General features: G+C 41.8%; 2 protein-coding genes across 3 annotated transcripts; one reads left to right on the forward strand and one right to left on the reverse strand.

The window, feature by feature from the left end:
* Positions 1-1633: 1633 nt before the first annotated feature.
* On the reverse strand, positions 1634-3526 carry LOC138198814 (coiled-coil domain-containing glutamate-rich protein 1). The gene has a single exon (XM_069150480.1). It carries the CDS (start codon positions 3046-3048, stop codon positions 2323-2325), a length of 726 nt encoding a protein of 241 aa, XP_069006581.1. The 5' UTR covers positions 3049-3526; the 3' UTR covers positions 1634-2322.
* A 2361-nt stretch (positions 3527-5887) lies between these two features.
* On the forward strand, positions 5888-27326 carry nisch (nischarin). Of its 2 annotated transcripts, none has more exons than XM_069150492.1 (28): positions 5888-6096; positions 6952-7035; positions 8116-8298; positions 9607-9655; positions 10544-10707; positions 10803-10898; positions 11131-11226; positions 11324-11476; positions 11908-11976; positions 12134-12319; positions 12838-12966; positions 13104-13235; positions 14672-14882; positions 17184-17302; positions 18071-18153; positions 18710-19006; positions 19154-19425; positions 20310-20521; positions 20696-21174; positions 21395-21579; positions 21678-21741; positions 22338-22476; positions 23014-23164; positions 23692-23811; positions 23899-24060; positions 24479-24651; positions 25470-25672; positions 26762-27326. In XM_069150492.1, the coding sequence occupies exons 1-28, from the start codon at positions 6016-6018 to the stop codon at positions 27087-27089; spliced, it is 4620 nt and encodes a 1539-aa protein (XP_069006593.1). In that variant the 5' UTR covers positions 5888-6015; the 3' UTR covers positions 27090-27326. The 2 variants fall into 2 exon arrangements, with proteins under 2 accessions (XP_069006593.1, XP_069006603.1); XM_069150502.1 differs by having other exon boundaries at positions 13104-13226.
* The last annotated feature ends 138 nt before the right edge of the window (positions 27327-27464 follow it).

The following is a 27464-nucleotide window of genomic DNA, read 5'->3' on the forward strand; positions in this document are numbered from 1 at the left end:
TTTCAAATCTTTGAACTTTTTACACTTTCAGATTTAAGCATTTTTTTTCTGTGCAGAAAATTATTTTCAGTCAGTTTACATCCGGTTCGAAGGAGGATGAAAACTGTCATTATACAAGCGCACAATAAGATATAATGTAAAACATGAAGTCTGCCATTAAAACGCCAAAGCAAGAGAGCTGTGATGTAGAAGTTAGAACTAAAACACGACAACATTTATTTTTCTCCCCAAACTGTAATATATATTTGAAAAGATCAGCATATTCAGTTTATTAAGTGATGTAATAGTTAAATCCAGTCAGGATGTTCAACTGCCACTTTAACTTCTTTATTAGTCAACACGAGTTGTCCTTTAGCATTTGTAGGTATTACAGGGTATATAAATCTATTATATTGATTGCAATAATCAAAATAATGTTTGTTTTTTTGGCTACTTCATAAAGACTTTGAAGGGTTGTCTGAAAATTGCCATTTCAATATCTGCATTTTGAGGCCTATAATAAGTCTGTCTCACTGACTTTATCGATGGTGGAAATCATGAACCAAAAAGACGCAACGTGAAATCATTCCAACTGTGTTACAGCCTGCTGGTTTATTATTTCCTCCATTTATGTCGTCGCTTCTCTCTCTCTCGATTTCTCAGGTCAGAATAAATGTTTTTATAAATCAGAGTTAAGAACCGGCCTGCTCCTCATACTCTTGACCCGTTACCATTATTAGTTTATGGCCCACAAACACAAAGAGGCTTATGCCTCCGAGCTCGTCCTGAGTGGGTGTGATCGGCCCACTTGATTTTATGTAATCCACTTTAATGGCTCTATAAGCGGCACAGAGACTCTCCCTCCTTCTTCCTGCTTCACTGCCTGAAAGTCTTTGATAGAAATATAGACTTCACATGTTCATGGACTGTCTGAGCAGAAATATATCTGCACTGTTAAGTGAAGGATATTTTTAAATCAAGCTTTGTCAGTAGCGTTATGGATTTAGCAGCAGGGCTCATGTATGAATGCAGGACATTTACATAAGACATATATGTAGGAACCATTTTGACCAAAAGATGTGCGACACTCCGAATGAGAGCTTTTTAAAAGCACTCATGGAAGGTAGTGGGAATTTACTTTTCACTGTTTTTTTAGATGAATTAAACCCACTATAGTCAACAGTCTTTGTTTATAATGGGCAGAACAACTATGAAAAATAATCATCTTGACTATATCTTTGTGTGAAATACTCCTTTTTTGTCTTTGCATGTCTATGTTGGATTGAATCGTGTTTTTTTTTTGTTGCTTTTTCTCTTCATCTTTGTTAATGTTTTGTAGATATGCAAAATGTGACTTTTTTATTTTATTTTTTTAATAAAAGTAATTATTATTCCATCCATTGTGCACCCATGCACGTGTTTAAATGCTTTAAGAGTTTTATTTATGCTTTTCTTCACTGAATGTTCCCGTTGCTCCTCTCACATGCTGTCATGAGAGCAACGCTGAGTTTTTATTTATGAATCTGTTAAGCTGAGTCTTCTTCACAAAGCTGCCCCGATGACTCACTGACATACTTCCTTTGCCAACTCTAATATTTCTTGACAAACTCCTTTGCAGTCATGTATCACCACAATAACGATCAATCAGCCCACGTTACACCAATCAGATATTTATTTGTATTTTTCTTGTTTTATTCTGTACAGTAAAAGGCTTCTTTGTTAATGACAGTCTGCATCGGCCAATCCTCTGCAGCCTAATACAGTCACCTCGATGCTGATTGGCTGTTTGCGCTCACTCCCACCGTCCATCCATCTCCCTTTGTGTTCAACAACAACAGAAAGGCAGCACTTTACAGCACCCAAACAAACTGCACATGATTGAACATGAATCAGTCAATAACTGAAGAAAAAAAAAAAAACGTTGCAAAAAAGCAAATCAATCTTAATAAATGTCATTTAATCTTGCAGTCAGTTAAAGTGTTTTTCTACCAACAGGGCGAGATAATAAAACTTTTTCTTAGTGCTGAAGTCTTAACATTGGTGCCAGTATCTTATAAAAAGACATAGTAAGGCAGATCATTGCAGGAGTACCAAGAAAATGACACTCAGATTATTCCAAAAAAAAAGTTCATTTTCTGCTGGAAACCAGTGACATCATCTCATCCTGCAAGCAACCTCTCAGATTTTTAAGGCTAAATGACTCGATTAAGACAGAGATTTAATTTTTATATGAACATGAAGTAGAAACAAACCTGACCCCTCTCATGTCTGAGGTTTGAGTGTCACACTGCCGAGAAAACAGAAATGGTTTCCTGAAAGTCCCCCCCCCCCCCCACCCCTCTTTCAGGGTGTCAGGATGTCACAGAACTCAACAAAGTCCCTCTGCATGAAGTTCTGGCTCTGTATCAGGTCGTCCTCAGAGGGAAAGTACTGCATGCTGTCCTCCTGCAGGCGCAGACTGTCCTCGCGCAGACGCAGACTGTCCTCGTGCAGGCGCAGATTGTCCTCGCGCACTACCAGGATGCGTCGCGGTGGCATCGTTGAGTCGTGCGGGTTGGGACTGTCCAGGAGGGCTCCTCTGGCGTTCTCCAGGACGCCCAGGTACGAGTCCATGTCGGTGAGCTCCGTGTCGCTGTCGGAGCTGCTGCCGCTGTCGCTCCCCACCGAGTCCGAGCGCATGTGCTGCATCTGGTACTTCTCGTGCATCAGAAACTGGTTGGTGTTCTTGGGGGCCCGCATCCCCCTCGCCCTGTTCCCCTTCACGTTGACGGGACGGAGGGACATCGCCGACCGCTGGAGGCGTCGGGGATGCTGGTGGTGGTGGTGAGGGGGATGATGATGATGATGATGATGATGACGCTGGTGGTGATTACGGCCTCTGGGCCACCCTCCTCCTCCTCCTCCTCCTCCCCCTCCTCCCCCCGTCCTCCGTCCCTGCAGGCCGTTCCTGCAGCTCTTGGACCAGCCGTGTTTCCTGCGGCCGCCAGCGTCCCTGTGCGGAGCCTCTTTTCCGCCCTGCTGCTGACAGATCCTCCCGCACATCATCTCCGAGAGCATTTTTCTTGTCATTCTCGCAGTCGCCTCCCTTCCTTACTCTGCTGCTTCTTCTCCTTCACATCCTCCAACCCTCCAACTCTTGTGGCCCACACAACAACAACAAAGAGAGGCTGGTTTCTGTTTTTCTGGCTCAGATCAACAAGGACCCCCCTCTCTCTCCGAGTCTACCTTTTCACTACCCTGTCACTTTTTTTCTTGACCTCTGGCTTTGGCTGGTACATAGCCTGCTCTTCCTCCCCTAGCAGCAGCAGCTTGCCTGCTGGTCTGGCTTCCCTGTCACGCCCTCCTCTGCCTCTCTATAATCTCTCTTCTTCACCTCTCTGGAAGTCAAATCAGCTCCTTGCAGCTCTGATTGGTGAACTGGATTGAGCTGCTGAGGGTGTTTTAAGAGTCTTCTGTCTGGTTTATAGCTGCTTTTTCTTCAGTTTTAGGGCCGGCAGTTGTAGTGTACTCAGCTCTGAAACCACCACTGACTGTGGCTCTTCCTCCTCTTCACAGCCTCAATAAAGACCTGGAAGGATCCATTCACGGATTTACCAGAAGGGGGGGAGGGAGGATCGCGTTTACGGGCATCTCTACTGCACATTAATAAAAATGATATATGATATGTATTATAAAGTATTCATTTTACACGTGAGTTTAAAGATATTTCAACATTACACGTCAGCCCAAAGTAGCCTCAAATTGAGCGATGAGGTTGTGAGAAGTAGGAAGCGTCTCCCCGCGGAAACATGGTTCGCTCCGTTTCGGTTTTTAGCAGCTGAAATCTGATCCACAGCTGCTTGCTGCTGCTGCTGTTTCTTCTTCTTCTTTTGCCCGCCCCTCTCTGACAACACACAACAAGCACAGAAACAAGCAGCAGGAGGATCGCAGCGGTCACTGTAATAGTAACAACAGTCGTAAGTTATTGTGTCATCGATATTAAAAGTGTCCAACCCATATGGACTTAAAATTAGCCCCGCAGCGGTCAACACATTCGCCTGAAGGCACCGTTTTTTGTATATAAACTATCACAATGCAAACAAAGGACTTTGTGTCCTCCGTGCCAAAGTCCACAATTTGCCAGATAAATGGCTCCCTTCCTGAAACACAATCCACTTTTGTTTTGTTGTTGTTGTTGTTGTTGTTGTTGTTGTTGTTGTTGTTGTTTTTGTCATTCTAGTGACGAGGCCGAAAAGATAAGACATGTCGGTCCAACACTTTGGTCAAGACTGAAATATCGCCACAGATATCGGACACGAAGAAATTGAATATCAGACATATTCATTCTCCATCATCCCACTTTGACTTTTCATCTGGTGCCACCATGAGGCAGGAATTTGTGATTTTAGTGAAATATATCTGGTAATCAAATGACTTCAAGCTCCATTATCAAGTCAAAAAACAAACAAACAATGTGGTTTGTCACCAGATACATGCAAAACTAGTTTAATTCCCATCAGCCTTCAGGTGTACTCTGTGTTTAGTGCTTTTTTGGCAAATGATTGCGTAATAACATGGGGAAACCGAGGTGAACATTATATCATTATAACACGCTTAAGTACAGACTCAAAGGGCTGTAATTAGACAAGTTGACATGCACTTAGGCATGTTAACATGCTAAACACAGCCTTACTGAGCCTGATTGCAGACATTTTATGTTGTTTATAATTATCCTATTAGAAAGAGAAAATAATTCTTTAAAAAAAACCAACTTTAAATCCAAAACAGTGATGAATAAAACATGACCTTCTTCAGTGTTGCCTAAATCACATAAATCTTTTCCTCCTCAGGGACATCATTAAAACTGCTGCTTCCTGCCTCTACGCACAACTACATCTACTTCACTTCAGTGCGGTTCAGATATATTTAGTTGGATTTCCTTCAACAAATCACATAGTGGAGGACCATAACAAGCCTGTAAAACTGCAGCTGCACTACTGACCCCATGTGGCTGTGATGTATATTAAACAGAGCAGTTTGAAGCAGGAGTGGAGTCTGTTATCTGTAATTTATCTTGGAAAACTATTGAATGTGGACTGTGAAAGTTGATTGTAGTTAAATGGGTTTTTATTTGATTAATTCTCGTCATGGACTTCTGAACTGTTTGCAGATGATTACGTCAGGCAAGAAACAGCTGCTTTTGACGCTCCTAATGATGGCACAAACTCTACCGACCTAGTTATTTTAATACTAAAAGTCATTGCCATGCCTTCACAATCCTACTAATATCAGTTGCCCGAACACATTTGATTTCATGTGGTGTACGGCAGCACTCATTAATCCATCTTTCAAGAACATGAAGTACAATAATCATATCAAAAATGTTCAGAAACATACTTCAAATCAAATAAAACCATAAAATACTATATTTGTGTAATTTGATATGGAGGTTGTTGAAACAGTCTAAATGCAGGCATTCATACAGGCTTGGTTCTACAATTATATATATATATATATATATATATATAGGCTATAACATATTGTGTAAAAATAATTTGCTCTGTACTGAACTGTAACTCTGTTTTATTTTGTTTAATTTAGTTTAGTTTTGTTTTATTTGACTGTATTGAGCCGTCATCCCTTTGTTTTGTGCCTAAGCAAATAAACGAATAAATAATTTACTAAAAAGTATCAAATATATAATTATATCGTCTTAATGCTCATACAAGAGTCGTATGTTTTCACAAAACAGCGTTTCAATAAATAAAACGGCACTGAAAAAAAAAAAAAAAAAAAAAAAAAAAAAAAATAAAAAAAAATTGTCAGAGAAAAACCATTAAATAAAGTTTATTTTTTTTATTTTTTTTATTTTTTTTTTTTTTTTAAATCAGTCAGCTGCTCCCGTCGGCATCACAACAAACATGGCGGCAGGAGGCAGCTGACTGAGAAGAACCGCTCGACATCCTCTGAAACCGTTTTAGTTCAGTTTAAAACAAACAAAACAACAACAAAAAATACTTAACAAACAGACAATATTCGTTCGTCCCAGATCTCGAGATGGAGTCCGCCCCGTTTCCAGACGAGGTTTCGGAGAGGAAAGTGTGCGTCGTCGGGTCGGAGCCGGTGGAAAACTACACCGTAAGACATAGCTCCGTTAGCTTAGCTCGTAGCTCGCCTTCGCTTTCAGCTCTGTCAGTAAAAACGAGTTATTGTTGAAATAATTCAACTAACCGCGAATACATTTATTATCCAGACATTTTGCTTTATTTTTTTTAAATTTTTTTAATTTTTTAAAATGTCTTTGTCCTCCTGAGGATGTTTCTTTTTTTTTCTTTTTTTTTTAAAGCAGCTCCGGAGCTAACGGCTAAGTACCGTGAGCTGTCACATTTTTTTTTAATTGGGTTCAAAGTGCTTTCTCTAAAGTTGACTCAGCTGACAGCCCGCTGCAGCTCTTGCTTTCTCTTTCGATTCATTCCTATGTCTTTCTGTATGTGTGGTTTAATGGAGCAGTTTTATTTATTTAAAAAGGGCTTTATTTAAATTTTATAAATTTTTTTTTTTTTTTATTTTTTTTTTTGGACTCTTTTATTTGGTAATTATTAAGATTAGTCAAAAAGTTGGAATTTCTTGAATTGATCATGAGTCAGAACATTTTAATCCTTAAATGATTGTATAAATCAGTCAGCTTAAAAGGTCACCACCGATATTTTATTAAACGGTTTTGAGGTGTTGCAGGTTGTGTATAAACAACAACAACAAAAAAAAAAAAAAGAAAAAGTTAAATCTGAAATGAATAAATGTTATTTAACTATGTTCAAAGACCGTCTCTCTGGTGTTGAATAGAAATAACCACCTTTTGGTTTTTATTTTTTTTCTATTGAGGTATCAGATGCTGCTCAGAAAAAGTTGGATCCCAGCAGTTTTTTTTTTTTTCTATGCGGTCAGTGAGTGTTCCTCTTCGGTGTTTCAGTTCAATTATTTATTTATTTTCAGGTCTACATCATCGACGTGACGGACGGACGACACAGATGGACCGTGAAGCACCGCTACAGCGACTTCCACGACCTCCACGAGAAGGTGAGAGACTATTTGGACCTGCTTCGTTTGAAAGGCTGAAGTGATTTTTAAACGAGCATTTATTTTGAAGTGTCTTTTTTTTTTTAAATTTTTAATTCAGTTTGGTCCTGTGATGAGTGAAGTCGTGTTCAGTCAGTCTAGTTTCTGTGCTGCAAAGCATTTTAGTCAACTTTATAATTTCATATGCAGCCATATCTAAAACATATTTTTTTTAGAAATCTACATTATGAAACTTTTGGGACGGAAACAATAGTTGTCTGCTCTTTAATTTCAAGAATTTTAAAAGGCAATAAAGGCTGATTTTCACACTATGTAATATACTTGTAGTTCCCATAAGAATTGGATGTTTTACTGAAATTGTTCTGCCTATTGCCAAAGCCAACAATCACTTAATATATATTCATTTATATTGCCTGTATAACAATTTGTGATGAATAAATTATACTAATTATATTTTAGTTAATTCACTCTCACAGAAGAAAAACTATTGTGAAAAAAAAAAAAATGGCTCCAAGTTGTTGAACATAGTTTTTGGATGAAATTCAATTATTGGATCAATAATTATTCATTTCAGTTTCTCTTTCTACAAACCACCAATCACTAACCGTAATGCATTAATGCATAATGCTAATAATGCAGTACATCCGTTCTTAGAGAGCATTGTTGTAAAGCTTTGACCAGGAAACAAATTTCCACTAACTGTGATTGTTGAGCAATGAGAGATAAATGTTACATGATAAATGAAAGTAAACGTTATTTGTACCTAAATTAACAAAACATAAATCTACTTTTGCTAAATCTGTCCTTTATTTTTGCAGGTAATGAATAAATGTTCTATAAATTATGATTTTTTTTTTTTTTTTTTAAAGATGTCCATCATCTTTACGCTCAATGCGACATCTTCATATGTTTTGTTTTGTGCGAGCGACACTCTGAAACCCCAAAAATAATCAGTTTATAATTATTAACAAAAAACCTGTAAATCCTCCGCTTTCCTGCAACCAGGGCATGTTTCATATTTGTTTTACTTTATTATGAAAATAGATTCTGGCTTTAATCCCGATGTGCGTTTCCCTGCAGCTGACGGCGGAGAAGAAGGTCGACCGACGGCTGCTTCCTCCCAAGAAGATGTTGGGAAAGAACTCGAAGAGCCTGGTGGAGCGGCGGCAGAAGGAGCTGGAGCTCTACCTGCAGACGCTGCTCCAGCAGTTCCCACAGGCCACGCCCACTCCGCTCGCCAGCTTCCTGCACTTTCACCTCTACGTGAGTACGACCCGCACGCGTGTACGGAAAACCTGTCGCATCGTATTCGAGACGCTTCTCGTATTCAACCAAACGAGATTTGAATGAGCATCTATTGACTTCAACGTCACAGATTTTAGTTGCAAAGCCAACTAAACGCCGCAGCCAGTAAATAACGCTTCTTCTTCGTGAGGTGTATTATTAAAGTACGATCAGGCTTCGACTGTAATAGTGTCATAAACAGTCAGAAAGAGAAAATTGAATGCTGATATTTTAGAGGGTAATGTGCACAAAAATCATTTCAGAAACAGGTCAACAAGTTTCTTTAGAAACCAGCAGAATCTTTGGGTGTCAAAATTAATCTGGATTACAGTCAAGTGGTCAAATTATTGAATTAGGATCGGTTGGCACAAATACTATTATGTTTTGTGTGTTGTTGTTTTTTTAACAGTGCAGCAATAGTACAGTGTTAGCAGCTCTGAGACTGTGATCACATGATGATTAAACAGAAACAACAGCCCACTATTGTCCGACAGTAAAGAGTCGATAGAAAATCCCTCTCATGGTGCGAGATGATCATGTGACTGTCACAGATGGGTTGACAGTGAACACTGCTGTTAATTATTCGCCGGCATTAATACTGTTACTACCATATAAGTGGAGCGTATCTGTGAGGGGAACCTTTGAGATAAGGTTCGGGCTCCTTTGGACCCTTGTCTCTAAATGTGGTTTAACTAATCCAGCCTAACATTTGACAAAGCATCAGTAAAGAGTAAAAACTATATTCAGCTGTCAGTTGGGTGGGGAAAATGTATTTATTTATTTTGCTGTTAATTTTGTTTTTAACTTTTTATTTCAGTTTCAGCAACTTATACAGTCAAATTAAAAATTTTTCCAACTGTTTTTCTTTTTTTTTCTTCTATTTTTACAGCTTTATATATATATATATATATATATATATATATGTATGTATATATATATTTTACAGAAAACAAAACTTCTTCCCAGCTTAAATATTAGTATTTGGAATAGAACAAAGATACAACTTAGAAAAGGATGACAAGCAAGAATCCAAATGTAAAACAAAAATACCCAAAACAGAACTAAATAAAAAAAAAAAATACTAAAAAATATGCATATAAAGGTGAGGTGCATTAAGTTGGGTTAAAGGTACAAGTCAGACCACTTTATTGTGTTAATATAATAGTGACAGGGCTCCATCTTTTAGTAAATATTTGTTTTTGGAGTCTTTAGGATTTTTTTTCAACTGTTAAAATTTACGCTGTTAATTATGTTAAAGTGAATACCGTTTCCTTTTGTCTCTTTCAGGAGATCAACGGCATCACAGCAGCACTGGCAGAGGACCTGTTCCATAAAGGTTCGATTCCTTCGTGACCTTTGACCTGTTTTCTCTCTTCTAGTGTTTCGAGAACTGTTAACAATTAATGAACTCCTTCGGTGGAGACGCAGAATGGCTGGTTTTTTATCCACGATTACACAATGTTTACACATTTATTCATTTCAGATTAACTTAATTTAAATGCAAGTGTTAGTATTTATTTTTATCTGTTGCTGCTGAAGTATCTCAGCTCCATCGATCCAATTTCCGCAATAATTATTGAAGTGTTATCTCTGCTTGGTCATGTACAGTTCATGTTATGCATCCAAATTAGATCCAAATGAGAGAAGAAATTCATATTGTGATATTTTAAACATCAAATGCACAACAAATCACAGTAATATGTTAGTTTTTACTGATTATTTGAAGGCAGACTGTTATTTTTTCGCCGACATATAAAACTATAACACTTATTATGTTGCAATTGTACATTCTTGAAATTGATACTATAATATTTTTTAGTGTTTTGTCAAATCAAAAGGCAGAAATACCCTGAAATATTGTCATATTATTTTGATAATTTATAATAATAATAATAATTGTATAATAATAATACATTTTATTCATATGACACTTTGCAAGACACTCAAAGACACTTTACAGGTTTAAATGATCTAAACAACACAATAAAAGTATAAATCACACAATAAAAGCAGCTAATAGTGATAAAAACGGTATAACTTCACTTCTTTATTTAAAAAAAAAAAAAAGATTACTGAAGTTTTTGGGTAACATCAAAATCGGTAAACTGGCCTGTCTAATGCAACTTATTCAAATTAAATTTTGAGCAGCTTCAGACCGCTCTCTTGTTTGTTTGTTTGTTTGTTTGTTTGTTTGTTTGTTTGTGTCTATGTGTGCATGCTCTAGGTGAGCAGTTGCTGCAGGCTGGCGAGGTGTTTTCTCTCTGTCCTCTGCAGCTCTACTCCGTCTCCCAGCAGCTCCGGCTGGCCAAACCCACCTGCTGTAACGGAGACGCCAAAACCGACCTGGGACACATCCTCGATTTCACCTGCCGGCTGCGATACCTCAAGGTTTTTACACCTTTCTTTACCCGCCTGAAATCCACACTGTATATACCGTTGTTCAGGAGTGGATGTTCTCTACTGGTTCTGTCTCCGCTGCTCAGATTTGTGGTACCAGAGGTCCAGTAGGAACTAGCAACATTCAGGAGACCAGCCTCCCCTTTGACCTGTCTGTGTTCAAATCCCTGCTGCAGATAGAGGTACCTGTCTGTCTGTCTGTCCTTGAAAAATGTTAAGTTTGTTGGATTCCTCCGTCACTCATGTTGCACACGAAAGCGATCAGCAGCAATGAAATGCTCTGACGTATCCGAACTATTGGTGTTTGAAATAATTTTGTGATCATGTCTTATTTTCTTGAATATATCGATCAGGAAATTCCCTTAAAATGTGCCAGAATTAGTTTTGAAACATAACTTCCGTGTCTGCCTTCAGATCAGCGAGTGCAGCTCTCAGCAGATCCGAGGTTTGTCGTCTCTGAGGTCGAGTCTGGCGACGATGAGCATCCACCGCTCCACAGAAACCATGACGGTACAGTTTGCACGCGGTGCAACTCTACGTGCGCACGTGTTTGTGTCGTACGTTGTGCGCTGACGCGCGATCGGTTGGTGTTTTCTGCGTCCTCCAGTCGATCTTAGTGCCGGAGGCGAGCGAGTTCTCGCAGTGGGAACCTGAGGGGGCGGAGTCTGGGTGTCCCGTCACCGCCGTCATCCCCGCGTGGAGAAACCTGACGACGCTGGACCTGAGCCACAACTGCATCAGCACCATCGACGGCTCAGTGGTGAGACAGACAGACAATAATGGTGTTTAAAAGGTTTTATATTTTAATTTGTATGTATTATTAACACATTTGCGAAACTTCCATTAACTTGAGTAACCTGGAAAATTTGAGAAACCAGATCAGCTGAAACTCAGCTTGTCAGACGACTCAGTGAAGACAACTTTGAGGTCTTTGAACTTTAATAAAAAATAATTAATTGAACAAAAAAAAAATATATATAAGTCGTTTTCTGTAACACACACAAAACATTTAAGTGATCAATCAACGTCCCTTTTTCCATTTCACGTGTTCCTTCCTTTTAAAAGGGTGGAAAAGCAATTGAAACTCAATACATGGAAAAGGGACATTGATCGATCACTGCAATATATAGCTCCAATTAAAGATGCACAACAGCTGGCTATGAACTGAAACTGAGATTTTCTCTGTTGTAGAAACTGATTCCGAAGGTGGAGTTTTTGGATCTGAGCTACAACCAGCTGTCCTCAGTGGAAAACCTGCAGGTAACGTATGAGCTCTGTCTGCACCGTCCTCCCTCAGCTCAGCGTCTACATCACTTTTATGGCCAAAAAAAGTATTATTTCAAGTAAAACAAGTCATATTTTCTGGATTAGTCCAATGTTGCAGTCTTGTACTGAACCACTTCTTCTGCGGTTGCAGCATCTGTACAATCTGGTCCACGTGGATCTGTCCTACAACAGCCTTCGGGTCCTGGAAGCCGCTCACACCCGTCTGGGGAACATCAAAACCTTGAGCCTGGCCGGTAACCAGCTGGAGCAACTGACCGGCCTCACCAAGCTCTACTCTCTGGTCAACCTGGACCTCAGCCACAACCAGCTGGCACAGGTAACCACGGCAACGACGTCCCGCTGGTCCTGTGGTCTCATAACATACAGGAAATGTTTTTATTGCTTTATTCCAAGAGGGAAAATATAGATCTCATGCACAGTTTTTGCATTCTTACATTACTGTGTTTACATTTACTTTAAAAAAAAATGAAAGAAATAACTTTTTTTTTTTTTTACAAAATTGTCATTTAAAAAAATAAATTAAACATGCTATTGTAAAAAAAAAAGAAAATTAAGTAGAACTTAAACGATTAAACCTGCTGGTTTAATTTATCATTCATATGAAATGTGCTTTCTCTTTCCTCATTTTATACCATCCCGCCTACATGACATTAAACGCCTAAATAATTAGCTGCAGAAACTTAAATCAGCCACATCGACGAAAAGTTATTGAAAGTCTGGTGGAACAAAAACATTCACTTCTGACTTTTGTGACAAATCCAGAGATTAACAAGAGTCTATTTAGTTTAGTTTATTTAGGTTTGATTATTTTTTAATGTGTGTGTCTTTTTCCAGTTGGAGGAAATCAGGAACATCGGCTCTCTGCCCTGCCTGGAGAAGCTCAACCTGTCCAGTAACCCCATGTGCATCATCCCCGACTACAGAACCAAAGTCCTGGCCCAGTTTGGAGACCGAGCGGCGGAGGTACGCTCACCAAAACCCCCACAGTATTTATATTATAAAGCGATTTGCTTCTACAACTTACACATCTGTACCGTCACTACACTTCTACTGTTAAATGCCGTTATCGTGCGTTTATTTGCTCTTTTCCGCGTCGCCAGGTTTGTCTGGACACTAAAGTGACGACGGAGAAGGAGCTGGACACGGTGGAAGTGTTGAAAGCCATTCAGAAAGCCAAAGAAGTCAAAGAAGTCAAAGACCGGATGAGCAACAGCGACAAGAAGGTACAGTCTGTAAGTCCGGGGCACACGGCAGGAGTCGCTGTCACACCTGCCGTATTAACTGTATTTATGTTGGTATTATTGACATAAGTTTGCACATTAAATGTTATTAAATAGTCTTAAATAATAGTTTTTTTCCTATTGCATATTCGGTGTAAAAAGGTAACTTACAAATCTGTTTTGTTTCCCGATTAATTATTGTTATTCGACGTTGTCACCGTTTTGTTGTGCTGATGTGACTCCATAAACTTTCACCTTTGAACCCTCATGAGGAGGTCACTGTCGGCATCTTAGTCCCTCGGACTCTACTATCTTATCTTTCAGATGAATTAACCCTGAGATCTGCTGTAGTGGTTTTATAACTCTTAACTTCTAGACTGTAGAATCATAGTTCATCACTAACAGGTTTATTAGCTGCTGTTTTACTGACTGACTGCCTTAACTGAATCGGTGTAATGAGCTGTGTGAAGAGATTTAATGAAAATATAGCCGATAAATCAAAGAAGTACGGGAATTACAAACGGGTGTGATCCTGTGTGCTTCATGGAAACTTGGAACAGAAATGTTTGTGCGCTAAATCTGTGTGTTTAAACCGTTTTGATCTTCTGTAAATGTGCAGAAGACATTTTGTGAGGTCTCGAAGAAATTGCAGGTTTTGTGGTCAGTTTGCTCCTCGGGGAGTTTTCTGTCAGCTCGCTTCTCCGTCGCTGCAGCAGAGAAGTTCATCCGGTGGAAGTCGGATCAAACATGTTTTTTAAAGTGGGTTTTGTGTTACTTTTTACACACATTTAGCCTAAAAAAACAGCCTGATAATCTCCGTGAATGCCCGCCGGTTGCTATGAGCAGCTAACGTACGTCAGAAATATGTCAATTTAAGCTGCGATTTGACAGAAATTCATCTTTACTGACTGTGTGTTCGAGCTCTAGTTTGATTCCCGTTTATAATAAATAACATGAATCAGGAAGTGGCTTCATGTTGAAGGCTGGACGCCCACACAGGAGGGCACGTTAAAAATAATAATAACAGAGCAGTTTCAAGGTCTCGAACATGAACATAACGACAGGAACACAATGGAGGTTCATAAAAACCTAAATATTCACTGTAGATTGTTTTTAAATTTCTGCTCATTTGCAGCTGTAAAAAACAACAACAACAACAACAACTACAAAACCTTTCACGGGTGTTTTGAAACTTCAGTTTAATCACACAGATTTAGACATAAACTTCAGTTACTTCAACTTCAGTTTAGAAGTTCTAAACTACTGCAAATAATGTTTTTATGTTTCTTATGTATACGAAGAGAGAATAAAATTGGCTTCATATCTTTAAAAACATTTTTTTAAAAAGCCTCTGTGCTGCTGATGGAGCTGCCGGTCGCAGGTTTCAGATGTGACGTGTGGATGACTGCTGTTCTCTGAAGGCTCCCTCCTCTCTGTCCTCTCGTCAGATCAGTGAGGAGACCAGGCTGTCTGCTGCCGCACCTCCTCACCTCTCCTCCTCCCCTCCTCCTCCTCCTCCTCCTCCTCATGCCTCCTCTTCCTCCTTCTCCTCCTCTTCGTGCTGCTCCTCCGCTCTCGCTCCTCCCGCTGTCACAACCTCCTCTTCTTCCTCTTCCTCCTCTTCCTGTTCGGCCCAGCAGGCTGCCCGCCCCAGCCAAGGTAATCATGTATGTATCAGGCTGTGCGGTGCTGCGGGAGGGAGGGAGGAGGGTAGGAGGGTAGAGGGGTAGGGGGAGGTTGAAGGGAGGGGCGGGGGGGGGTGATGATAGGTTTTATTTCTGCTCGAAGTAGAAAGCAGCCAGACAGAAAAGTGTGAATCTGGGTCAGCTGGGTAGAAAACTGCTGGAATAAATATTTAAACTTATACGCTCACTGGAGCTTCCCGACGGATTCTCACGGGTCATCGGGGAGTTTCATGAATTATCAGGGAGTTTTAAGGACTCTTTTTCCAGACGGGGAAAGTCAGAGGTTCTGATCATTATTTGGGCCGAGTCAGGGAATATCAAGGAATTATGTTTACATGTTTAAATTTTAGTTGGCATTTATCAAATATTGTTTTTATCACGTTATTTCCATTTTGCTTGAGTGGTAATTCATGTATTTGTTCCACTTAATTAGAATATAAAAAAAACCAAGTTAAAATCACAGATTACAAAATGCTCACAAAATACAGCGTACATTACTTTAGGCGCATATTTAATCAAGAAGTTAACTTTAGGTTTGATATTTTAAGCTATTAGTTTAATGTTATTGTTTTTAAACCAAATAAATCAGCTCTAATTAGAAATCAACACTACTATAAAATGTAGGAGGTTTTTGGAATTAAATAATCGTGTTAATTTATCAACTGTTTTTTTATGATAAACTAAGTTTTTATTGCATTTTATCATACAGTGAAGAGAACTGTGAAAAACATGCCAAGCCACAGTTCCTACAGGTAGAATTACTATCGACTGACTAATTTTGTTCATATTTTCAAAACAAATTACGAAACTGTGAACAGGGGGAATTTGACAAACCGAAGCCGGCAAATATTTCATTCATTTGTTTAATTAAATCTACAACAGAGCCAGGAGCATTTTGTCTCAGTTCAACAAGCACAATAATTAAAAAACGAGGCCGATGTGATGTTGAAAAAAGTTCTTGTTCTTTATCCCTGAAGGTTAATGTATTTCATTCAAGTTGATTTATTTAAAGTGATTTTCTGTGAGTGAAAAAACCCATAAAAATCCAAGTTTTAGAGCAGTTTGACTCTGACGTCGTATCATGTGAATGTAAAATCTGTCTGGCTGCTTTCCTTCACTGGAGAAGATGGTTTGGTTTGATTTTCTCACATCCTGTCTTTTCCAAACTCCGAGATATTTACCTTTCATCAGTCTGATGGATTACAACTTCAGCAGCTAATGCAGACCGTTTGTTTTTCCACTGTTGTCATGTGATGCTTTTATTTTGGTTGACAAAATGTGGCACACTTTAGGTTTCTCTTTGTGATCTGTATCACATAAATGACCTTAAATCAAATGAGAAGCTGAAAATGTGGATTAAATTATGAATTATTTAACAAGACAGGCTGCAGTGGAAAAAAAAAAAAATGCACGCAATGCGAGGCTGATTAAACTAACCTCCTGCTTTCGCTCCTCGTAGAGAAGCTCCTGTTTTAGCTTTTAAATCAGACTTTCTAAGATTATTTTTGTCCTTTGAAGATGCTTTTCCCTTCTGACCCTGCAAGAAAAGCCGCCTTTTCTCTGCTTCAGCTGTTTATATCTTAAATCTCAAACTTCGTATCACAGACATTAAGTATAAATAGTCACTGAGAATAGCCTGGATCTCAGACTTCTGCATTCCCCCCCACCACCCTGAGATGTTTCCCAGAGAAAGCTTTAATGGCGTGATTAAAAATGGAGACGTTATCTTCGTGTGCCGAGAGTCAGTAACTGAGCGACGGGATTTATAAACGGACAGGAAGCCATCAGTGACCGATATTCATGAATGTTTGGCCGTATGTCATGTGACACTCTCTCAACGCTCACTAACAACCATTAATAAGCTGTTGACATTAATATCTCTGTTAATTAATATCATGCATGAATATGTTTTAACTTGAGTGTTACTGCTGCCATGTGCTGTTTGATCATTTACACTTGAAATTATGCTGCACGAAAAAAAAAAAAATTCAGATTTTATGTTGTTAAAATGTCCGACTCAAACCAAAAAATATCAACCCTGAACTTTTTGTTATGTATTTTTTCTTAAGATTATTTTCTGGGTGGTTTTTTTTTCCTGCCTTTTAATTGAGTGACAGTGGAGACAGACGGGTGAAATGTGGTGTAAGAGATGTGGCAAAAGGTGTGTGTGTCTCCCCCCCCCCCCCCCCCCCCCCCACACACACACACACACACACACACCGGGGTGCCCCCGCCGCCCTCAGCACCTCTTGATCTGTTTGGTTTCCTGTTTCAGAAATGACAAGCAGAGAAGGAGCCCCAGTTCCCCCCACCGTCCTCCCTCCGGTGGACACCACGCCTCCCCCTGCAAGCTATAACACCAACACACACCTCCTGTCTGCCGACCCTGCCCAGGTTGAACACACACCTGAAGCGGGGAGGGGGAGGGGGCGGGGGCGCAGTCTGCTTATGATGACAACCAATAGGAAATCAGTTAGTAAAAGAAAAGTTTGATCAGATGAGTCTGCTGCATTCAAACGCGGTCGTATTTACCGTTTACACGATAAGAGTCTACATGAACCCTCATGTGGTTTTCACGATGTCAGAACTTGTCCTGATGTGTTTGCTGACGTTTACGGAAACGGCGGAAGCTCAGTTCATTTGTCGTTGGACGTTAAGCTAACGTATTATAATTTTAGTCACCTCTTCGTAACTTTAGATAACAGCCCAAGTCTGAGGAAAATGTTCCCAACAGCCTCATCTTTTTGCTCTGTGCTTTTACATTTCCTGCTTTACGTCACCTGACTGTTAGCTTGCTAAATTGTTAGCCTCTGTGGCTTCTAGACGCCGTCCGCATTGTTTTTACGACCTCCGAACACACGGTGGCGTGCGACATCCCGTGTTGTAACCACGAGCTCACCGGGTCCATTCGAATGCAGCGTATGTTACATACGTGAAAAATATGTCGAGTTTACTGCTAATCTGCATGTTAGGTGTTGGCGTACTATAACAACATGCTAAAATTCAGCTGTAAAATCAGTGTTACATTTTCACTGTAAGCAAGTTAAAGTACAGCCGAGGGGAAGACACTGTACACGAGGCAAACACGATGGAGGTTGAATTTGTTTAGTTGTTTGTTTGCAATTTGTTGGCTCTGATGTTGCTTCATGTGTTTGTCTGCAGGTACAACAACCTGCTGTCAGTCTGTCTGAACACACAAACTGTGGAGCTCCCACAAGTATTACTACTACCACTACTACTGTCTGGTCAGTATCTAATAACAGTGTTACATCAATACTCAACTCCAAAAAACGCTTTTAACTTTAAAGGCATTTTTTAATCAACGGCTTTTAATGTGAAATACTTAGAGGAGCAAAGACGAGGTCTCTAAATGATTAGTGTTTAATACGAAAAAATGACAGCAGAAGAGTTGGGAGTATGAACACGACTCTTTTTAATTGAATTGTCGCTGTGGAAATGTGCATCGTGCAAAACAACAGACTGAACCTGCTGCAAACAGGAAGACGTCACGCAGCTACAACTCCTGCTTTGACTTCTGTAATGACTCCTGTCGCCTTTTATTTTATACGACAGCTTTAGGACAGGTAATAGTAAAACCGCTTTTCCCCTGCTAATAGGACCCAACAGCAGGTGCAGTTCACTATTTGTCCAGCATGAGGCGCTGCTGTCCCCCGCTGCAGGACAAATCATCATATAGTTTTACTATTTAAAATGTATTATTTATTTAAACTTGTACAGTGAGTTAAATAATGGTAGAGGTGTGATTTAATTAATAAATCTGCGTCTCTCTCTCCCTTCCAGTTGCGTCTGCTCCTCTTCCTCCTCCAAACCAGTCGAAGCCAGCTGTTCCTCATGCAGCACCTCCTGCTGTCCTCTGCTTCCGACTCAGCTGCTCTCCCTGTCCTCCTCCAACAAAGACTTCACCTCCGAGCTCTCCCAGCTCCTCGGCTCCACCCTGAGGGAGCAGAAGATGAAGAAGGAGGAGGAGGAGGAGGAGGAGGAAGGGGAGGAGGAGGAAGAGGAGAGGGAGGAGGAGAAAAGGTCTGATTCCAGAGAGGTTCGCTCTCCTGTAGAAGGCACTGAAGTGGGCAGTCCCAGGTAGTTCAAATCTGTTATCTTATTGGTTTTCAGGATTTTATATAAGTTTGGACTGAATTTGGGGATTCCCAGTCGGCCTTTGCTTGTATTCATAAAGGGGAAAAAAAAAATAATGTAATTGTCCCTGTTGTATGTTGGTTATTCCAGTCTGAGCTCCGGGGACGGCTACTTTGAGATGGGTCTGGATGACTCCGTGGAGGAGCTTGTGTGCTCCTCTTCATCGCTCCCTGCTGCTGTTGCAGAGGAGCCGGTTGGCCAGCTGTGTGAAGAGGAACGGGAGCTTCAGGTCAGCAGGGTCCTGTGGTGCTGCTGCCTTCAGGTGGAGGAGGAGGTGAAGCAGAGGGAGGCGTGTCTGGTGCTGACGGACCGGCTGCTGGGCCTGCTCTACCTGTCACATGATTTCACAAGGACCAATCAGGGTAAGAACACAGTCAGCATGTATACTGAAACCATATAGCTATGCTTGTGGCTCTTTGTTTTAATGTTTGTTTGCATGAAGTGTGTGAGGCTTCCCGTCCTGGACTGAATCAATTCATCTGTTCTTGTGTGTGCCCTCCTTAATGTAGCAGGATTATTATCATCGTTATTAGCTGAAGCCCAAATTGATAGTTATGCTGATAACTACACTTCACTCATCAGACAGCTCACAAAAATTTTAGACAACTTAAAACATATTTTACTTTTCCTGAAAAATGAGGCTTTTCAAAGTTGTGGGTTCTTCAAACCAACAGAAATGTGACCGACAGATGCATCACTTTACTTGTGTTCAATATGTTTTAGAAAACCTAGTCAACTTTCATTGAGAAGACATTGAACTGAACAGAGGGTGAAAATAGGTAATATGAAATTAATATGTCAGGAGGATGAGAAAGAAATGAATGAATTTGGGAAATTTCAGCTTCTTAAATGAGAGAATTTGACGTTTCTCTTCACTGTTTTATGTGATGATGAACAGAATATCTTTTGGTTTTAGACTGTTGGCAAAACAATTAATCAAGAAAATAATCAGCAGACTGATTGATAATGGAAAAAAACTGCAGTTTCAGAACTAATATAAATGAAATGACCTGATGTGTTGTCGACCTGTTTTGCATTAATGCTTCTTGTGTGATGAAAGTGGGATTTTTTTTTTTCCTCCCAGCTGTTGCTCATGTGGGAATTGTTTAATCGTTGGGTTCCTCTGTATAATGTTGTAAAGTTTTGTTATCATGACTTTACTTTACTCTATTAAGTGCCTTGAAATAACTTGCGTTGTGATTTGGTGTTACATAAATGAAACTGAATTCTCTTCTTCTGTTCTCAGACGAAGAGCGGAGTCCCTCCGTGGAGGAGGTGCTGTCCGGCCTGCAGGTGGACCTCCTGCTGCCGTACCCCCAGCTCCTGCTCTCCTCCCGAGCCGAGCTCCCCGACTCGTGTCTCGCCTTCAGGCTCCGAGCCGGTCCGACCTGCTGGTACATCTTCTCTGAGACCGAGGAGCTCCGGCGGACCAAAACCGAGCTGACAGTGCTGCTCCAGGTCAGAGAGCAACACAGGAGCCATTTACAAACTAAATTAGAGGGAAACGGATTAATTCTCCAGTAATATACAGGTTTTATCGGTATTTGCTGCATTTTATACTGTTCGCTGTTTAAATTACTTTATTGTCCCAAAGGTTGAAATTTAAAACAAAAACCTCCTCGTTTCTTCCAGGCAACTGAGTCTCAGACCGACCCAGAGCCCCCCCGCTCTCCTCAGCTCCTTCCCCGCTCGCTCCTCAACTCCTGGGAGCTGGAGGAGAGTCAAGGAGCACAGGGGGGCTATCTGGCCCACCTCCTTCCCTCCTCTTCCTCCTCCTCCTCCTCCTCTTCTTCCTCCGCTGCCCCTGACATTCACCCCCTCCTCACGGACATTTTATCTGAGGAGCCCAGCCTCCCTTCGCTCCTCTTCCTCACCCACCGACACCTCTGGGTGCTGAAGATGGACTTCAGAGAGCTGGCGAAAAATGAGAGGAGCAATGTTGACCTTCACCCCTCCTGCTCCTCCTCCTCCTCTTCGTCTTCCTCCTCCTCCTGGTGTAGGATGGTCCGCGTGCCCCTCGGCTCTGTGGTGCTTCACCCCCGAGAGAGAGACTCTTCGGACGGGGACAGAAGCAGCATCACGTCCTGCTCCGACCCACAACATCGCCACAGGTACCGAGGCTGTCAGCGGATGAAAATAAGATTTAACTCTCAACTTTTTTTGTCTGGATAATTGATAATAAAACACAGAATAAAACTCTGTAATTATTCCAGTTTCACAGGGAAAAGGTGATGTGAAGACCAGAAAAATTGAATTTTTTTTTACCCGTCTTTAGTTTCCTGTTTTTAAATCCAGTCTTGTCTGTACTTTAACCTCTCATGTCATGTCCAGGAGGAGTCACGCTGTGGAGCTGCTGCTGGGCGATCACAGGCTGCTGCTGCTCTTCCCTCTGGCCCAGAACAGGAGCTCCTTCCTGGGGGAGCTGAGCCAGCGGAGAGCCTCTCTGGAGGGGCTGAAGGCGGTGGCCCTGCCCCGACCCGGCAGGTGCTGTCCGCACCAAGGACAGCTCGCACAAGGTGAAGACCAGCTACCTGTTCATATCCAGTCAAATCATGAGGAGAATTGACCCTTACTGGTTTCTTCCCTGTTTGACTCCTTGTTGTTGTGTTCTCAGGCCGTTACAGCTCCAGAGACCAGTGCTGTTGTAGCACCAGCAGGAAGTCGCACAGCTCCAGCAGGTACACTTCTTCAGCACCTCTGTTTAGTCCGGCGTAAATTACACCGTCTTCTCCCGACACCGTTGTTCCCCACAGCAGCTGTCACGAGTAGCAAATAGCTGTATTCATTTTACTGCTTTTACCCGAAGCACTTTACAGTTTATCTTCCATTCACACGTATGTTCGCACACTATAAGGTGCTACCAGGAGCAGGGAGGACTTTCTTCTCCAAAGACATTTAAACTAGTGCATAGAAGGAGCCGGGGATCAAACCGCTGACCTTCTAGAGTCAGTGAGAAATTATCAGCACCAGACAAATTACTTCAAAGGCCGACATGCCTTATTTTTGCTTATTGTTTTACTTACGTCTTTTATTCTTGTTATTTTTGTTGTTACTATTGTTATGACACCATTTTGTTCGACTCTGTCCTGTTTTAAGTTATGTCTGATTGTTAACTACTTGTATTGCACGGGAATGTTTTTTATTTTTTTTTAAATGATCTCATAAAAAACAAAGTACATAAATTGTTTCCACAAATAAAAACCAAAACAAATGAGAGATGATCATCAACTTGTTCTGGACTGTTGTTGATATTTTTGATCTTCCACCTCCTCAGCTGGGACTCCTCCCGTCTCCAGGTGGAGGAGAACCAACCGTCCCCCCACCTCATCCCGGGTCTCTCCCCGGGACTGAAGCTCCTGGCTGGGCTCGGAGGACATCAGCAGCAGACCTACTTCCACAAATATATAGCACTGGTAGGACACACACCCTGTCGGTTTCAATATGAGAAGAGCTGATGCAACTGATAGTCATTTCATTTTTTTTATTTCCTCATAAACAGATCAGATTCCTGTTGTGGCCTAAAAATATCTTTTTTAAAACCAGGCTTCATTTTTGACCAGGATTCAGACGACGTGTACAGTTTAAAGTCTTGTGACACAACAGTCACAAAAAAAAAACAGAAAATTCACACATTAAAAACAGGAGCAGATAGAAGAACATTCCTCGGTTTCATTGGAGAGAAACTGACCTGTGAGGAAGACAAGTTTCTTCTTCTTCTGTCCAGGAGGGCTATAAATAATAGTCGGACTGTTTCCAGTGAATATTGAAAAGTAATTTTGCTTTGAATGCCCATCAAGACAAACACCAGAAGAAATACCAGACAGGCTGCTTTACAGTTTCTCAATCATTTCGTTGGTACACTGAAAGACTTCAGTTCTCCAACTGAATAAAAATTTTTTTTTTTTTTTTTTTTTTTCCTTCCTTCTTTCTTTATACGTCTCTTTCATCAGTCCGAGGCGGAAGAGGTGAGACAGGTCCTGTGGCTGTCTGTGGTCCTCTACAAATCTCCAGAGGCCGAACTCACCTGCTGCCTGCTGCTCTCCACCGACACGATCTACTTCCTGTTGGAGGACTCTGTCACCACGGTCGGCCATCACTCAGGTACGGCGCGCCGACACAATTAGGTCAGAACGAGACGAGATTGCGTCTCAGATCGCAGCGACGGCGGGGAGTCGATCCTGTTTTACTCCTGCTGTTACGGTCATTGCCACTTTCCCAAAATTACAAGTTAATTTACTGATATTGTTAATAATATTGTTCTTTTTCAAATGCACTGAGAAATAAAATGTACTATTACAGCTGTGCCATTGTCACTAATACCACGATTACTACGTATTGTCCTGTCTCTACGGCTTTTTATACTTCTACTATAACATTTAAATGTTATAGTAGAAGTATTGGTCTCAAATTGTTTTTTATATAATTTTCATATGATTTTATAATTTTTCTCTTTCACTTTAAACTGCACTAACCTGTATAAAAAAGAGCCATATATTTATTGATTGATTGTTTTGTCTTGTGTATAACATACATTACAGCCTCATTGGGCCATAACTGTACCTTCAGTGTTTTCTTTTGTGTTTTTTTGTGTGTTTTTTTTTTTGTAAAATCTCATCTCTCTAACTCAGTGTTGGACATATCCGACTCTGGAGATCCGGACACGTGTCTGTGCTGCTGTCTGTCCATCAGACTGTCGGAGCTGCTGGCTGTCAACGTGGGACTGTTCGACCAGTACTTCAGAGTCGTAGGTCGGTGGATTTGTACTTACCTCGTCTCTAGTTTTCTGCAGACATTATGTAAGTTTCAACCATCCGTGGATTTCTTCCTCGCCGCAGGCCGTTCGGCCGATCAGATCGTGTGCTGCCTCAGCAGGGACAGTTACGGGACGGGCGTCTTCTTGCAGGAGCTGATGTCGGCTCTCAGCCTGCTGCAGCAGCTTCCTCCTCCCGAGCCGTCGGACCAGGACTTCTACTCCCAGTTCACCAACACAAACACAGGTAACCAGGAAAGGGATGCTGTCACTCTTGATAATCTGTTTCCGCACACGTCCTCCTTTTATCTTTTATCCTTTTATCTCGTGAAACATTAAAGAACAATAGATGGAGTTAACAGACGCTACTTCATCTCTGTCAGGATCTTAAAATCAGTCAGAAGGATTTTTACTGATTTTTCAGACGTGACACTCTTTCTTTCTTTTTTTTTTCTTGGCTACTTGGTGGATAAAAAGATTCCTGGTTTGTTTTTTTGCAGGAAAGCCAGTCACTTCTGGTTCAAATAAAACACTCCAGAAAATCCCAAAACTGTCTCAACCTTGTTATTCTGTACAAATTCTAACAAATTGTGAGAAAACTGTAAATTAATTGTGTGTTATACTGATGATGATGATGTCTGATGTGAATTTGTCGCCTCCCGCAGGTAAGATGCAGAACTACGAGCTGGTCCACAGCAGCAAGGTGAAGTTTATTTATCCCAGCGAGGAGGAGATGGGGGACCTGACCTTCATCGTGGCGGAGAGGAAGACTCCGGCCAGCGCAGCCTCATCGTCATCGCGCTCCTTTAACGTCCTGCTGTACCTGCTCGTCTTCCAGGTGAGAACTTCTCCCTCTGTTGCCTGGTAACCTGGTGGAAGTATTATTAGAAGAAAACAGGAACTCAACAGCATCTCGGGTCACAGCGTCAGATCCAATCAGTGAGGACAGATTGTGGGTTTGTCTCTTTGGTTTCGGTAGGATCGTACCAAACCAGGTCAGTCAGATCCACCGCTGGCTCCTCCCCCAGCTTGTCCAAATATGGTCATTTACAGCTCCAAACCGCTCGGGATTACCAAGATGGCGCCGGCCAAATTCCGAAGTCAAAGCTTTTATAACGGTCGTTCACAGACCGGCGGGTGACGTCACTGCCGGTCGCCGCTCGACTTGAACACAGTCATCATCAGCTTACTGGAGTATAACTTCTCCTGAGGCCACAAACATTTCATATTCAATATTAGCGGTAGATCAAGAACCTGCGGTCGTCCTCAGCTCTCTGGAGCGCCGGTGCGTCTCTTTAACTCACTCTTTTGATTTTCCAGCCGTCGACTTAAACTGTCGGTTTGTTCTCGGAGCTCTCGTTGCGTCATTTTCTTAGCAGGCAGCTCCCCCCCCCCCCCCCCCCCCCCCCTTAAAAAGCTCATTTAGCACTGAGCTGGTGAACATAGAGGATAATTTAGCAGCGTGAAGCCAAACATTTCCCTCAGGAGTTGGACACAGAACAGAGCTGAATATTGGACGTTCATCGGGGAGACGGAGACACGAATGCTGATGACTTCTGTAGCTGTTATTATCCGTTCCTCCCGGTGGGTTTAAAACCTCCCTGCGTTTCGATGATTTCGAAGCTGTATTACCTGCCTTTCAATCTCATCCTCCAGGTCCAGATTCCCGGCAGTGTTCCCAGCCAGGGCCCCCCCTCCTCCTCCTCCTCCTCCTCCTCCTCCTCCTCCGCCTCTAGCTCCGCCCCGTCTCCCATTCTCCAGCCCAGGACTCTGATCCTCACCGGCACCGACGTGTTCCTGCTGGACGAGGACTACGTCAGCTATCCACTGCCCGACTTCGCTAAAGAACCGCCCTCCAGGTGAGCAGACAGGAAGTCCCCCCCACCCCCTCCCACCCCCCCTTCCCTCCTCCTATTATTTACAGGGACGGCCTTCAAGTAGCGGGGAGGACGGGCCGACGAGCTTTACGACAGCGAAATGAGTCAAACTCGGTATGTCATCTCCCCCCTCGGCACAAAACGCAACAACAACAAAAAAAAAAAACTTGCGTGTTTATGCATGTGAAGAAAAAGAGGAAGAAAAAAGAGCGGGCGAGTTCAGTCACGAATACTGACCAGGAACAAAAAACACCCACAAAAACAAACAGCTGAAGTCTTGAAACGGAGAGGAGGGGCATCGACTCATTCACTGTGAAGAGGAACAAGAGACGGAAATACAAAATACTAATCGTAGTCGTCGATGTTGTCCCAAACAGTTTGAGTTGAATAAATCTGATGATTTTAAAAAGCCTTTTAATAACTTATGGCTTTTCAATCACAGTAAATACACACATGTCTGCGCGTTTCAGCTGTTAAGGCCTTTTTTTTTTTTTTATCAGGGAGAGTACAACCTTTGGGTTGTTTCCTTATATCGGTTGGTCAGTGGTCACGTGATCAGTGTGGACCAATGAGCTGTCACCCCTATATATATGGGAGCAGGTAAAGTCACATGATGGGAAGCGAAAATCCTACATACTTTCAGAAAATACAATACAGATATTCAAAACAAAAAAAACCTAAAATATATATATCTTAATCATTTTTAGTACATTCACACACTAAATGGCAAATAACTTAAAAAAAATAAATAAATAAAAAAAAAAAAAGCCAGATGTTCGTAGCGACTGATTTAAAAAAAATAAAATAATAATCACTTGATTTGCTTTTAATTTTAATACCGCTTAGATTTATCGGACGCTTTCTGGAAATGAAATTCCCTTTTAAAGTATTTTATTTTGGAAGTATTGGCGATGGACTGCCATAGAATATCTGACAACATATGAAATGTCTTGCATAATAGATTACATATTTAAAAGCCATTTTCATAGTGAAAAGTAGTATCGGTGAATGTGTGGTAGTCACCGGCCTCCTCATCTTCCTCCTCATCTTCCTCCTCATGTCCTCCTGCAGGGAGCGGTACCAGCTGCGTGAGGCTCGGAGGATCCGGGACCTGGACCGGGTCCTGCTGGGCTACCAGACGTACCCTCAGGCCTTGACGCTGGTGTTCGACGACCTGCCCGGCCCCGACCTGCTCTGCCACCTCACCATGGACCACTTTGCCGCCAGCGGGGAGGAAGCTCCGCCCAGAGGGGGCGGGGCCAGCAGGGGGGCGGAGGGCGAGGTCCAGTGGTGCGTCTTTGTGCCGGGAGCCGACAGCAGAGAGAGGCTGATCTCGCTCCTCGCTCGACAGTGGGAGGCGCTGTGCAGCCGGGAGCTTCCCGTGGAGCTCACCGGCTGATTGGTCGACGGGGGGAAACGACGGACGCATGAGTGACAGTCGAGCGCTTGATTGGCAGGCGGAGGAATCATGGGATAATTCACACGCGGAGTCGGTGCCCGATTAGTTTTAAAGGCTTCACTATGCTTCAGCAGCAGCTGGTGCAAAGTGTCCGGTGACGTCTGAAGGTTCGGACCGGGAGGTCGCGAGAAGGGATTTCTGTTTGTCTTGTGAGAGATTCGACGCTGTTGTTGTAAAGCAGGGAAAAAAAAAAAAAGGAGGGCCGGAGAGTTTTGTTGTAATTTGATCCGTTGCGTGCGGAGATGTCGTCTTCCTCGGCACAACCAGAGGAAACGAATCGTAGACGCCACGAGTTCAGCTTTCCTCATCGCGACG

Source organism: Embiotoca jacksoni, unplaced genomic scaffold (assembly GCF_022577435.1).
Source record: "Embiotoca jacksoni isolate LCO1_2020_lvr unplaced genomic scaffold, fEmbJac1.0.p SCAF_1, whole genome shotgun sequence".
Classification (NCBI taxonomy): Eukaryota; Metazoa; Chordata; class Actinopteri; family Embiotocidae; genus Embiotoca; species Embiotoca jacksoni.

What these genes read in the sequence shown, in the direction of transcription:
- LOC138198814 (XM_069150480.1), bottom strand. Translation starts at nt 3,048, where the DNA reads ATGACAAGAAAAATGCTCTCGGAGATGATGTGCGGGAGGATCTGTCAG.
- nisch (XM_069150492.1), top strand. Translation starts at nt 6,016, where the DNA reads ATGGAGTCCGCCCCGTTTCCAGACGAGGTTTCGGAGAGGAAAGTGTGC. An exon ending in AGCCGGTGGAAAACTACACC is followed by an intron (nt 6,097 to 6,951) that starts GTAAGACATAGC and finishes ATTTATTTTCAG; the next exon opens with GTCTACATCATCGACGTGAC. An exon ending in GACCCACAACATCGCCACAG is followed by an intron (nt 21,175 to 21,394) that starts GTACCGAGGCTG and finishes TGTCATGTCCAG; the next exon opens with GAGGAGTCACGCTGTGGAGC.